This window comes from Amblyomma americanum, chromosome 5 (genome assembly GCF_052857255.1).
Source record: "Amblyomma americanum isolate KBUSLIRL-KWMA chromosome 5, ASM5285725v1, whole genome shotgun sequence".
NCBI lineage: Eukaryota > Metazoa > Arthropoda > Arachnida > Ixodida > Ixodidae > Amblyomma > Amblyomma americanum.
Window position 1 is genome coordinate 17,847,320 of NC_135501.1, and position 15,331 is coordinate 17,862,650.

The 15,331-nt window shown below is 47.6% G+C and overlaps 1 protein-coding gene across 4 annotated transcripts in view; it reads right to left on the reverse strand.

Moving 5' to 3' along the window:
- Positions 1-9,960: 9,960 nt before the first annotated feature.
- Positions 9,961-15,331, reverse strand: part of LOC144132309 (BTB/POZ domain-containing protein KCTD3) — a 175,348-nt gene continuing 169,977 nt past the window's right edge. For 2 of the 4 annotated variants that reach the window (XM_077664627.1, XM_077664623.1), the window contains one exon: positions 9,961-14,124. In XM_077664627.1, the coding sequence (XP_077520753.1) occupies positions 13,877-14,124 (248 nt within the window). In that variant the 3' untranslated portion in view covers positions 9,961-13,876. The remainder of the gene's footprint in view (positions 14,125-15,331) is intronic. The other 2 variants (XM_077664626.1, XM_077664624.1) reach the window with 1 other exon arrangement.

Genomic DNA, 15,331 nt, shown 5'->3' on the forward strand with positions numbered 1-15,331 from the left:
CCTCTGATAGTAGCCGGCGACACCTAAGAACGACCGAATATCGGTCTTCGTGCGCGGTTGCGGGAAGTCTCGCACAGCGGCCACCTTTATTTCAGAGGGGCGGCGACGACCCTGTCCAATCACGTGACCGAGGTAGACAACCTCGGCCTGTGCTAATTGGCACTTGGGAGCCTTGACTGTCAAGCCCGCTTCGCGCAGGCGGGTTAGCACTGCCCGCAAGTGTGCCATATGCTCAGACCAGGATGCGGAAAATATCACTACGTCGTCTAAATACGGTAAAGCGAATTCTTCCTGTCCCCGCAACACTTTGTCCATGAGGCTTGAAAAGCAGTATGGCGCGTTCTTCAAACCAAAACTCAAAACTTTAGGACGGAATGTTCCCATTGGTGAAATGAACGCCGCATACCTACTAGCCTCTTCTGTAAGTGGAACCTGCCAATAACCCCTGACAAGATCTAGGGTGGAAATAAACTGAGCGCTACTAACTTTCTCAAGGCGCTCCTCGATGTTAGGGATCGGGTAAATTTGATCCTTAGTGATGGAATTAAGCCTGCGGTAGTCGACGCAAGGACGAGGTTCCTTGCCCGGTACCTCAACTAAAATCAAAGGGGAGGTATAATCACTCTCACCCGCCTCAATAACACCGAGCTGTAGCATTTTCTTTACCTCAGCCTCCATAATATCGCGCTGGCGGGGTGACACCCGGTACGCCTTGGATCGTACTGGCTCTGGGGAGGTAAGTTCTATATCATGAGTAAGGACAGAAGTCCTACCAGGCCTCTCAGAGAACTGACCTTGAAACTCTTGTAAGAGTTGGTGTAGTTCGGTTTTCTGCTCAGGCGACAGCGGTGCTTTAATGATTAAGTCACTAATGACCTGATCAGTGTCTTCCCTGTTCGTCACTGAGCCTATTCCCGGAAGCTCGACCGGAAGCTCTTCTAACTTTCCCGTGTCGGGCATTTCCTCTCCAGTACCTTGTGCCTTCAACGCTACAGGCTCAATTTTATTCAGTTCGGACGTGCTCTGAATATCAGCTTGCTGCGCCTCCGACCCTTTCTCATTGTTCGACAACGTCGGCCCCGCAACTACCGCCTTTGCAGCGAGCTCCCGAACTCTCGATCTGGTTAAGGCCTGAACGCTAGCCTCACCAAACAAAAGACCCTTCTCGCGCAGGAGGTGATCGGACCGGTTCGAAAATAGGTACGGGTACTGGGGGGGGGGGGGGGGGGCAGCATAGATGACACTGCGGCCTCCGTCTCAATTGCTCCGAAAGGTCCTTCAATAACCACTTTTGCTACGGGCAGACACACGCTGTGAGCTTCCACGGCTTGCTTGATCCATGCGCACTCGCCCGTGAAAATATCGGGTTCTACGTAAGAGGGGTGAACTACATCCATTGTAGCTGCGGAATCACGAAGCACTCGGCACTCTTTCCCGTTCACGAGGAAGTCTCGCATGTAAGGCTCGAGAAGCTTCATGTTCTCGTCAGTGCTGCATAATGACAAAAACACGACTTTTTTTTTGTTTCTGGACACTGCGCCGAAAAGTGACCCGGCTTCTGGCACGTATAACACACGCGCGCTTGCCTCGCCTCGAACCGCTTTCTGCGTTCGGCTTCGGCTGCCGCCGTCTCCTTACGTGCGGTCGGACTGCTTTCACTCGCATCCGCACTACGCGTGTCCCCCCTTGCTCTCATGGGTGTGAACTTCGGCCTCTCAGACTTGGAGCCAAATTCACCCTTTTGACCGTCCTTAGCTCCGCGAGAACGACGCGTCACAAACTCCTCGGCTAGCTCGGCGGCTTTAGCCACTGTACTAACGTCTGGCCTATCCAAGACCCAGTACCGCACGTTCTCAGGTAACCGACTATAAAACTGTTCCAGCCCGAAACACTGCAGAATTTTCTCGTGGTCACCAAACGCTTTCTCTTCTTTGAGCCACTCCTGCATGTTTGACATAAGCCTGTAGGCAAACTCTGTATATGACTCATTTCTGCCTTTTTCATTTTCCCGAAACTTCCGACGGAACGCCTCCGCTGACAGCCTGTACTTTTTTAGCAGACTCGATTTCACTTGGTCGAAATCCTCTGCCTCCTCTCTCTTCAAGCGAGCGACTACGTCGGCCGCCTCGCCGGGTAACAAAGTGAGCAAGCGCTGTGGCCACGTTTCCCGAGAGAACCCCTGCTTCTCGCACGTTCGCTCAAAGTTAACCAGGAACAAACCAATGTCCTCTCCAAGCTTAAACGGCCGCATCAGGTCAGTCATTTTGAACGATACCCGTTCTCCTGCACCGTGTGCCTGACTTCCATTACGAGCGCGTTCCATCTCTACCTCGAGACGCTTCATTTCCAAAGCGTGTTGACGGTCGCGCTCTTCTTTCTCTTTTTGCTCTTTATGTTCGCGCTCCTCTTTCTCTTTTTCTTTTTGTTCTTTACGTTCGCGCTCGTCTTTCTCTTTTTGTTCCCTCTCCTCAATGGGCTCAAGGCATTCCGACAGCTCTTCATCCTCAGCCTCCAACTCAAGAATAGCCCTTAGCAGTTCTGGTTTTCTGAGTTTGTCTGAGACATCCAGACCCAACTCTCTTGCAAGCTCCAGCAATTACGGTTTGCGCAACGACTTCAAATCCATGGCTGCTCCGAATGCTGCTTTCTCTACTGCCTACTATTGTCTTGCCGCAAACTAACCCGGCAGCAAGGACAACACAATTACCAGCTCTGTTTCTGACACTAACAAAAGCCTGGCAAAACTCAGAAGAAGAAAGTCCCGCACTCACCAAACCTCGCAGCCACGAATTCAGCGCAGTCGTTCCGCTGCAGGCAACCAGTCATCACACAGGGCTCGTTGCACTGCTCCCGGATGGTCGTTGTGCTGCTCAGCATACAGTTGACCGCATATCTTCGCTGCTGGCCTCCGTTGTCGGGATCCCACCGCTGCCACCAGTTGTTGCATTTGGGTTGCAAGCCCCAAGGGTAGCGTTGGCCTGGCGGCCTGGGGCAAAGCTGGAAACATCCGAAGGTCCCGGCAAAGGATGAGTCGACTGGCAACAGAACAACTTGTTTATTCTGGCATCGCAAAAGAGCAGCCGGTCAGGGCGACCACGTTACTCGAAGGAAGAAATCGAAGTCTGGCGTAGTAGTAGTAGTAAGTGGATGAAAGGGGAAGAGGAAAGGAAAATGCACGGGCCTGTGACTGGTGTTAAAACACCACCACCACTGCCGGCGTGCAGATAGAGAGAAGGATAGGTAGGGTTTCAGAGGAAGAAGGAAGAACGCGCGCGCAGGGGTGCGCGGCGTTGCCCCGAAGTCTGGCGTCCGGCGTCCGGCGCAGCTGCCCTTTTATACCCTCGGAGTCGAGGGCAAGAAGGAACGGCTTGGGATGAGTCGCACAAGACGGCGACGCACGGACATGTACAGACGTGACGGGCGCGTCCGCCGGGCCGGCGCCGGTCAGACCTCCTCGCCTCCCAGTTGGGGAGCTCCTCTCCCCGGCTGCCGCGCTTTGACAAGCGTGGGCACCAACATGCACACACACACACACACACACACGACGACACGTGGCATTGAAACCTGCCTGGACGCGCTTGGCGGGAGGCGTTACGGCAGCGATGAACGGGCCCAAAATGACCGCCACTTTGAACGAAGCCCATTTTTCGGTGTGAATAGGCTCCTTATTCACCCTTTCTTGACCACCTTGATTTTGAGAGTCTACCAATGCCCCACCTGCACGTGCGGAAAGCTTTGATGGGATCGAGGTAGCGGGGTCGGGCAGGGTGGAGGTACGAGGATGATGGGACTCACGAAGACATTGGGGGACAACAATATATTTATTCCATTTACATGGTGAATCAAATGCACGGACTGTACAGAGATGATGAGGGAAGCGCTGCAGAGAAGAGCTCTAAAGACTCAATGAGGCAGACCGGCGCCCTGAAATAAGGCTTTGCCTCTACAAGCTTCCCTGTTCGCCGCACTGCAGTGCAACAGAGTTTTCTCTCTGATCAACCTGATGAAAACAAAGACTAGAAACAGCTTGGCGACGCAAACCCTGGAAGCTACCCTTCACGCCAAGCGGCTTCTAGGAGGAGCCAACTCTTATGACTTTGCAGTGAAGGAACGCTTAATTGGCCTTCTGAAAAAAGACATAAGGCGAAAATACGTCCCCGAATCGCTTTCTCTGCGGCGGTTAATGAACTGGGCTCTGTGGCTGCATAAATGGGCGCAGAGCCGCGTTTTCGCTCCAAAACAAGCGCACACAAGACGCTGCACCACGATTCGAACGCGTTCCGAAGGCGAAAATACATCCCCGAATCGCTTTCTCTGCAGCGCCTGCAGAAATATGCCCTAGCCGCTGAGGTTATAGAAAAGAAAGGAACGGAGCGAAGAGCGGAACGGCTGTGAAAGAGAAGAACAACTAGGCGAGGAGGCGGAGGCAAAGAGAAAATAGAAGAAAAGGAGAAAAAAGGGGGCGAGGAGGATACAGGAGGAGGAGAGGCGCCGTTGCGAGAGGGGTTATGGAACGCCAACGAGGAAAATGCCGAAAGGGGCACCCATTTGTCTGAAGCGCTCGAGCGGTGCTCTACGAAGCAAATAAAGCGAATTTCTAGAACAGATACTGAATTTCAGAAACACTCGCTCTCAAGTAAGCCTCATAGGAATGCAACCCCGTGCAGGAACAAGTACTCGATCCTTACGCTGCGTAAAATTTTCCTACATTCGCTCTGCATGCCGCTGCTCGAGAGTTCTAGACAAACATGCTGCTGATCACCGTGACTGTGTTTGCTGTGGTTTTGTAATTTGCCGTATATGTATATTGTGTGTCGTGTTTGTCGCTTCGGAAGCAGCCCTCTCGTGCAATAAATTCTTTCGTTGCACCAATTGCTAGTTATTTTTGTTCTAAATGAGAACAGTGGCCTGCAGAGGCCCTGCGGCAAAAAGCATGCAGAAACAGCTTGAATAACCAGGATATGCATGCATGCTACCCTGCGCTGGTCCGAGAAATGTCCGTACGTCCGCGTTCCGTCGTCCGGCGGAGGAACTACACATGGCCCGCGGTCTTGCATCGGATGGTCCGACTGACGTCCGGTGGTTGACTTTGGGTAAAAAATGGTGTTCTGACGGACATCCGAAAGTCCGAAGCGGGATAACCGTCGGACTTCCGTCGGGCGTCAATGGCCGTGTGGTATACCTTTGAAGAGCTGAAGGAAGCCCAACTAAACTCCCAGCTACAAAGGCTAAGGCAAACCCCAACGGGCAGAGAGCTCCTAAAGAGAGGTGGCTACGAAGACGCAATTCAGGAGATACGAAGAACTGAAGCGATACTGGACGCGTACCGCAGTACACTGAAGTAGCACCGATATCCAAGAATATGGACCCAAATCTGCACAAAGCACGCAGAGAAGTTAGGGCTAAATACGTACAACAAACATGCGCAACCAGGTACAATACGGATGCTGCCGCGCATATCAGAACCACGGGACAAACGAAAAACATGGCCGTAGAAACGGTGATCAACTGGGATCTAGAAGAAATCACCAGCGCATCGATCAAGGACTGCACGGTAGTCGAGGCCGAAGAGGCAGCCGTAGCTCTAGCGGGGGCGGACGGCTACCGAGCCAGCAGGTCCTTAAGATTACTGACTCACAAACAGCATGCCGTAACTATACATGCTAAGTTACTTGTTAATTATTGCTCATAATAAGTTAATTGTTGCTCAAAAAAAGATACTACGCTTGTGTGAGAATAACAAAGGCGATAGACGTAACCTGCGAACCGGGCCTCTTTTCATTAAATACAGTATGCTAAAAGCAAACCAGATCTATTACTTCAAACTACTGCAATGGATCTCCCGAAATAAACTGCATGTCCGTCCGATAGAACATATGAGCACATACCCGATCCGCGATCTTAAAAGGAGAGCGCCAAAGATACGAACCAATTACGGCAGGCAAACGATAACTTTTCAGTCCACTAAACTGTTGAACCGCTCTGAAATAGACGTCAATTTCAACAAATCGACATACAAAGCGCATGTCTGCGCTTTGTCTGTCGATTTGTGTGCCTCTCGTCCCGTCTTATTCACGCAGTTTATACCCTTACTGTTCATCATGAACCAACTAGCCCGCCAGAACGGCCTTCTTCAACAAATCCTTTGCTATTTTTAAAAGTGAATGTCGAAGCATCTTGGTTAACTCCGGAATTTCATACACGGGTCAATGACTTGCTTTAACGGTTGAATAACGATATTCTAGATTTTTTTCGGGGTGTGTACATGAAAATTGTATTGCCACTGTACATGTATTGCGTTTTATACCCCTGTCACATGGGCACTGCAAAGGCCTTTCAGAATCAGGTCCTTATGTCCAAAAGCGTAAGGTGTGCAGCTGCACGACACAAATGTTGCGCCTTTGCCGCTAAGGGCCTTGGAGGCAAAGGCGCTCGCCAGAGACCTTTGGAGGGGCCCAAAGGCACCGCCTTAGAGAACCTACGATTGCAGTGCCATCCAACGTCAAAAGTAAAAGCAATAAAAAAATGATACAGCCAACAATGTTTGAAAATGTTTTTTTTTTTTAATATGAAAGGTGTGTCTGGCTTAGCTTTTGGTGCGAGTGTTTATATTTTATGCACAGATTTCAAGACAGTGAAAGTGTTGCAGCAACACCGAGTGCCCCTGGTGACCAAGGCAACACACAATAACCTGCTGCTGCTGATGAGAGTAGCTCTTGCAGTATGTTTAAAGCGGCTGCGAAACACCGCTTGAACGGATGCCGGTAACACTTCAGATGGATTCTTTATGTCGCGCAGATGCTGACTCAAAAAGAATTACGAGAATCGATGCATAGGAATGGGAGTTATTCAATGAAGAAATTACAAAATACAAGCAAACAAAATGTTGCCCACAACTCTATTTTCGCGCAGCTTCCCATTCCACTCTCCCAATGACGACACACTGTGCCACCAATCAAAACAGCCTATCTTGAAAACTAAACATTTTGACAGATTTAGCTGTCTGGTTGGGTTTGGAAACTTATAATAAACTGCACATCTCCAACCAAAAATGTTAACTTTAACCCAACGTTTCGAAGCTGACTCGGCTCCTTCATCAGGGGCGACTGAGGGCAGTAGCTAGTGTATTTCTTGACGAATGTTGTGTTTTTGACGTCGAATGGTTTTTTGAATAGTCTTTTGGGTAGCCGTTCATGATGAGTTCTTTGAATATCAAGCGTTGTTCTTTTTTTCTGTCAAGTTCTGTGCTGCAATGTGTCTCAATTCTTCTGAACAGCGTCTTCACCACTGATGCTTTATGGACTGTCGGGTGGTTCGAAGAGAAGTGGAGATACCGGCTTGAATGGGTTGGTTTGCGGTATACGGAGAATTGAAGGGTATTGTCGTTTCGGGACACGAGGACATCCAAAAACGGCAGGGAGTTTTCTTGTTCCACCTCTAGCGTGAACTGAATGTCAGGTTCTACGGAGTTTAAATGACGAAGGAAATTTTGAGTCTCAGATTTTTTGATGACGGCGAAGCATTCGTCGACATACCTGAGGAAAATCTTTGGTTGTGGGTGGAATGAGTTGAGGGCTCGCTGTTCGACGTGTTCCATTGTTAAATTGGCCATGACGACCGAGATGGATGCTCCCATTGGTGTTCCTTTCACTTGTCGGTAAAATTCCCAGTTTGACGAGAAGTATGTGTTTGATAGGCACAACTCCAGGAGGCGGCACACATCATTTACACTCAGCGGGGTTCGTGCGCCGAGTGTGTCGTCGCGTTACGCAGCTGGAAAAGTGAAAGGCGCTCTACGAGCCATATTTCCACCACGAAGCATAGCAATTTGATGGTCAGCAATGGGAGAATGCTTTTAAACACGGCGCCAAAAGGCTTTGGGTTAGCAATTAGAGGAGGTTTAAACATCAGTTAAGATCTCCATAACTGATAGAACTTTGCATGTTTTGAAGAGGGCATTTGTTTCTTTAACCAATCGTAACTATTTCATATTTTTAGCAATGGAAGTCTACCCCGGGGCTTGGGCACCATACCCTGCCAATAAAAGGGAGTGCACTTGAGGACAGCTTACTCCCTTTTCACTCCCATATGGGCTCATCCATGTTTAGAGTGTAGACAACATCACCAATATCGCTTAGCAACCAGATACAAAAATCTCTACAATATAATAATTGAGGGTTTCTAGACATGACTTGCCTCACTCAAACTGTACCGCCTTATACCCTGCGCAATAGCGAAAAATGGTTTATTCCTTTTTGCCGCATCAACTATGGAAATCAAATGTTATGTTACAATATGTCACAATTATTAAACTAATTACAGTCGATGAATGTCGATATTTCAAAAAGCAGCTTGCGTGAAATTAGAGCCATCTTTAAGTAAGAAATAAGGCGCTGTTTCAGTATATATATATTTTTTTGGTGTAAAAAATATTTTGTTTGTATATCTGTGTCTGTAGTGTTGGCCGATCTTTGCAATCTCTTACATAGTACTCATATTTCCTGCTGTATGCCATGTAAAGGGGGGTCCGGGGGTCCCTCAAGTGATCTGCGCTCACTTTTTACCCGGACCTACCCACATCTATGATGTAAATAAAAAATAAACTTGAAACTTGAAACACAGCTTCACTTATTGATTCGCCTACCCTATACTCCATTTCATACATCAGATGCAACAGTGTGAAAGGTATGAAAGTAGGCTGCATAAGAAAATGAAGGCAGGTATGTTACTCCGAGCTATCGCGGTGGCTCTATGGTTGGGGCGTTTGCTACTCGGCCAGAGTTCCTGGGTTCAAACCCGGCAGTGGCGGCCACATTTTGATGGAGGTGAAATGCAAAAGGCGCCCGTGTGCTGTGCGATGTCAGTGCACAATAAAAATTGGAGGATGCTTAAGCTTCGAGTGGAACGCGACAGCGTGTTGCAGCGCTGCCAGGGTGTCCACGGAACGCCATCGTCTTGCCCGTTGGACAAATCGCTCGGAGTTTATAGGAGGCCTCTGAAAACAACACAGACGCTGTTCCACACTAGCACTCAAAGACAGCTGCAGTTCCATCACACCTGTTCAGAAACAAACGACTCTACTCCGACGCAGAAAGGTCGCCTACGTGCGCGCTATCTGCCGGGCCAGTGCTGTGCATGAAGAAGGGGGTTTCAGTGGGTGCCACACGATGGCACTACAACTGCACACCAAGCACAGAAGAAATTTTCCAGAAATGCATGGTACTCGCTCAATTCCGACATTTGTAATTTACATGCTCATAATTACTCATGGATGCCTCAGTACACATCTCGAAAATACGTTTCTAAGAAACCTGTGCATTCACTAGATGCGCCTTTATTCATGTTCAAACGTTCAGCCATCGTGGTGGAGTGGAAGCGTCCCCGTCTCGAACGCCAAAGGCCCTGGTTCGATTCCCGGCCTAGATCCCGTTTTTTTTTTATTCACTTAAGTGTGCGTGGATTTTTATGCAGCTCCTGAATATTTTAGACACGCGATGCTGAAAATTACAACTCCTATGACGCCGAGGGCTTTTCGACCCAGGTGGTCGAAATTAATACAGAGCCCTTTACAATGGCACCTCCTCCTTCCTTTCTTCTCTCACTTCCTCCTTTATCTCCTTTTTTACCTGTGGTTCAGGCGTTCACAAAGATGTGAGACAGATACTGTGTCATTTCCTTTCCTCAAGAACCAATTTTCACTTTCATGTTACTCCGCATGTGTTTTGTCACTGGGTGGTCTAAGGCATGAGAAAGCAGCAGTTTGTCATCAGCTAAAAGAGCGCATTTAATCTAGCTTATAACAAAAGTATCGTGTAATAATAACCCTGCAAGAAGATCATCTAGGTATTATTTCATAATGACTGCACAGCACGAAACACACAAGGACGATAGACAAAAACGACAAGTGTGTTTGGCGCTGCGAAAATATTTTGAACGGTCAAAACCTGCTCAAACGAGATTTCTGATCCACGATTTATTTCTCGCTCACCACAAGGAAAGCACTACTTTTTGATCGTGGATGAAGGCAGCGCAAAAGAGCACCAGCTTTGACAGCATTGCACTTCATGTATGAAATGGAGTATAGTTGAGGGACAACTGTGTAAGCATTCCATTTAAATGGTCAGTTTAAAAGGTCATTTTTGGAAGATATGAAAGGTCTCCTTAGGCTGTAACTGTATTTGGCAGATCATGTGGACCATAAAATGAACTCATAAACAAGGACTGCCCTTGCATGTAGTTTGTGAACATTTGGTGCTGCTACACTTAAACACCATCAAACCTGACATTTTTTGTCACATTTATTTTAACACAATTAACTCTTATGCCTCTCTACAGGAAACCTTGACACACTTGTGGCAAAAATACTGGCAGTGTATACTCTGTCCGTTTGTGGGTAGAACCAAATTTCATTCATGGCTGCGCCTGTGGCTGAAAGGGCAACTGTGGACATTGTTTTGAACCCTCTGGACTCCAACCACTGTAGTAATACCACACTGGTTGGAGTCCCCTCTCTGGTCATACTGAAAAAAGGGGACCGGTACAATAAATACCGAATGAAACTGTTTTAAAACGGCAGTAACAGCAAACCAGGACCTGGTAGGAGTGGTGCTCCGCTACACATAAAAATCATTACTGGAAAAACATGCATACACGCGCTGAATGGCTGAATTAATAATTGGCAATACTGAACCTGGTCACAAAGTGCCAGCAGTTGCCTAATGGAGTTGTTAAAATTTTTTTCAGCAAACAAAACCAGTTTATCAAAGTATGGGCAATGTATGTGGCATTGCGAATGCAGCGCCACTCCTGGAAATGGCCTGAACTAAGGTCTCGGAAATGGCAAACTTTGAGATCATTTTGTCCAGAATTGAAGTACCACGCGGCTTCCAAACTCGGCTGAAATGACTAGGAAAGAGAGGAAAAGCTTCAGCAACAGTTTAGAAAACTCTCAGAGTTGCCTTTTAAGCAAAACAAAATGTAGCAATGCACATTCTTCCAAACTTAATCATGTGACTCCTCAGAAGTCATCTACTTAAAAAGCTTTGGAAGAGAGCATTAGGGGTATGCAAATATCCAAAATTTGAATATTTGTGAATAATATTTGCTATTAGATTTGCACCGCACTTCCACTATTCAAAGAATATGAACTTCCTAAATATTCAAAAATATCGCAATCACTCGTTCATCTGAACTTGCGGCCAAATTTTGTGGCGTCCTAAATGTGCTCAATAGCTACAGGATCTTGTGTTTTTCACATCATTTAAATTGGTTGTTCCCTCTTTGAGCCAACTCCTGGCAATGTCAGGCTTTGCACAAGAACATGAGGTTTGCAGCCATTGAGAGCTGCTGCAGTGCTTTCGCAGTGCACTCGTGGATTGAAAAATGTGCAGTGCCATGTGACGTACCGGCGAAGAAAGAGAACAAGCGGCCACGCCACCATATGCGATTAATATAACAACACAGCTGCTGCATGCACGGAAATGGGGCTTCTGTAGCACTCACACAGCCGGCGAGCGTTTTGTCCTCAGGCGTTGCGAGGGGGCATAGAAGGGTTTTTCGCTAAGCATTGTAACCCAAGCAGCCGCTCTTTGTTTTGTGAACCATCTTGTGTAATTTCCCCAGCAAAGCGCTATGCTGCACCCCTGCAATAGCAACTTCTCATGTCGCTCCTCCAGTAATAAACCTTACAATGCTTCATAGAAATATTCAGCACACATAAAAGCTGCTTTGAATGCTCTACGACAACATTCAGCAAGCTCATTTGTCACGTAAGCATTAAATCAAGCTGCCTTATTTCTTTCTGAACACAGTTATGTTATTCCAAAATTGTACCCAAGTCATTAATCTATAAAGCAAGTTTACTACTATCACTATTGTACGACTCGTTTTCCGCTATTTGATGCCTGGTAGGCCTTTTGGACTAAAGTAGCTGTGCAGTTGCTATATATATCTTCCAGTATTTTGACATAAGGCTCTTCTACCCCCTGATTACGCAATGCCTGTATGACTGCTGAGGTTTCCACTGAGTCGAATGCTTTCTCATAATCAATGAAAGCTATATATAGAGGTCGGTTATATTCTGCGCATTTCTATATCACCTCATTGATAGTGTGAACATGATCTATTGTGGAATCAAGAGGAAGAAATGGGCTTGGGCAGGGCATGTACTGCGAAGGCAAGATAACCGCTGGTCCTTAAGGGTAACAGAGTGGATTCCAAGAGAAGGCAAGCGTAGCAGAGGGCGGGAGAAGGTTAGGCGGGCGGATGCGATTAGGAAGTTTGCAGGCATAGGGTGGGCGCAGCTGGCAAAGGACAGGGTTAATTGGAGAGATATGGGAGAGGCCTTTGCCCTGCAGTGGGTGTAGTAAGGCTGATGATGATGATGGTGATGGCCTTTTGGGTGTAGCGATTTTTTATTTGAACTATCTGTAAAGTATTCAAAGCTATTTGAAAATATTCAATTTGTGCCTAATTCCTATTATATTTGTATTCACTTCCCAATAAAAAATTTGATATTTGATTCAGCCACTACTAATAAAAATGAGAATAGATGCAGAGCTGAGTGTATATGCACACTTTTCAGTGAATTTTTGTATTTCATAAATGACAAGGAAGGCCTTGTTACAGATAAACAGGAGAGGAAAGTTAAATCCTGATATGCAACAGGAGCACTTGACCCCTAATCACATGCAAGCCAAATGGGTAGTGCTCAAATCAGTTCCATCACAGTCAGTGCCACAAAAATATGTACAATAGATACATAACCAAGGTGCCCCTGATTGACCCTTTAGGAAGTGTGCTTTAATATTAAGGGGAAATTGTTTTATGCATACTAACCGCATTCCATGCCTGCTGCAAGCTGAGGTGCTGATACATAGCAACACAAACCCCGTGCAGTACAAAAATGTCACCCATCACAAAATGTCACAGCATCTTTCTACAGTACAGTCTCAAAATTGAAACAAAAGTATAGCACTAAGATATACCTATCCAGAAGCAGTCCAACTAAGCTTGGCCATGCTGTAGATGCCTGTGCACCCTAAGTATCAAAACAAAAACACTCAGGCAACTAGTACTGCTAGCTAAGCTCGTCGGAGGCTGTACCGCCCGCAAGAACAGACAACGAAAAGAATCCTCAAAAGCGATGAAATTCAGTCGTCACACAGGAGAAAATTCACACAAACTTCTATGTTGATGTAAAGAAGGTACCTTGAGGGCTCCAGAGGGGCTTCACACTCCGACATTTCTCAGCGCCCTATCACGCAGGCACTGTGGCTATACAAATAATAGGAGTCAAAGGAACAGTATTGCACAGGTCATGACACACTGAGGCCAGTGACTATGAGCAAGAGGCTTAGGGTGACTACAGAAGAGTAAAGGCGAAGTATACAGCTCTGTCCTGACACTGAGGCTGAGGCGTGTATGCCACTAGTATGGCGACCACTCTGATGATGATATCAACAATATTCACGTGCACCCAGGGATATACAATTTGCAGTACTCTGACTGCGGGCGAATGCACTTTGCATGCTCAGTGCACACCCTCCCAACTTGAAGCATCGCATACGCACACGGGCTACTTTGATGAGCTGCATGTCCCAACAGTATACTGAGACATGTGACGACTACGCGCATAACAGCTGTGCTTGGAAAAGAGCGCACAAACATGAGCAAAAAGACTCAAAGGTGATCATGATGGAAGCACAGTCATGTCCGCAGTATGGCGGCCAGTCCGAGCGAGGCACAAGCACCACCCTTTTCACCAATGCTACAACGTACATGTGAAACAAATGCCACCATGTTCAAGAATGCTGCATCAAACATGTGAAGCAAGCACTGCCTTGTGGACAAATGCTGCAATGTCCACCAATGGTCATCAGCAGCGTGTCACTCGGCGATCCTCAGGCAGTCCTGATACACTGCTGCCAACAGACTCCTCATGGGCATGCGCCTGGCCGAGCAGCACAAGGTTGGCGGCACGCAGGCGGGCCAGCGTTGCGGCGCCACCCAGCAGCGACGGTGACGGGCTGATGCAGGGCGTCGAGCAGCGCGAGTTGGTCAGGTCACATTGCTCCAGAAGCCGCAGGAGTTCCGCATGGCTTGGGCCCCCGCCGTGCACAAACGCTGTGAAAGAGGAAGTTATTAGCTGCTTATTAGCTGCATGCCCCAACCTCGACTCCGAGCTCTTTGATCGTGCACTCTGACCGTTTCAAAACCTGCAGATCAAGCAAGAAGCTCACCACCAGTGGTGTTCTAATGCACAGTCGAGACCACTTATAGCAAACCCGAAGGTGAAGCGGATTGTGCTCGTTGCATCCGATATTTGCAGTAAGCGGGCTATCGATATTTTCACCCAGAAATACTAAGTCCACTAAAAGTGGCATTTATTCCTTAAAAAAAATCTGGGTTATGCACGTATGTTTCTTCAAAGCAAACTCTACCGCAGTGCTTTGCAGGCTCTCCAGGGCTGTCAGGTTCTCCTCGCCAAGATCCTTGATACCAACAACCTGCTTTAAGAAAGGGGTGCAACTAATAGTAGTTGAAGTATCCATAGCAGCTGGTTGCAGGCCAGCCACATTAAAGATTCTTAGCGGTAGGGGAGTTTTCATACTTTGCATACAACAGCTTCGTCAGAGCACGGCTCTATGTTGTCAACTGCACAAACGTAGTCATCCGAGGCAACATACGGCCAGTTATGCATAAAAGACGTGTTGCCACAAAAGTACACGTGCCTGATCATGTGCGTTTTTGACAGCATTATCTATCGTAGCTAGGCTCATGCAGCGGCAAAAGTAGCGGAGCATACGCGCACACTGAACGTATCAGCTGTGCTGTCTGCAATCTGGCGTTGCCTGTACATGGTATCGGCATAAAAGGGAGAGCCGACTCGGCAGGGGACATACGCCACATGCCCAGCGTGGTCAGCAAGGCATTAAAACTTGTTAAATTGCTGCTGTAAGTTGATCCACGTCCATGCGCAGTAGCTTCAGTTTCAACACTGCCGTTGTCTTGCACCCACTGTGCTACTGCTTCCACATTCTTTATGGGGCAGAATTGCAGGGGCTGCGGTATGCTCTTTGTTGTCCACAATTGCTAACTTTGGGGGCAAGCTTATGGTGCCTCCTCGTTCACTATAACCGAGTGGTGTGGCCAGAGTTAATGGTTTTATCTGAGACAAATTGCCATTGCCCTAATGCATATTTTGACAGCAGCGCCTTACTTGTTTGTACTAAACGAGCGAGCGTTCGTTATATCTGTGGCTCGACTGTGTTCCTGTGGGAGTCACATACATGGCAAGTGTAAAGTTGCTACTGGACTTTCCTTCCGGCTA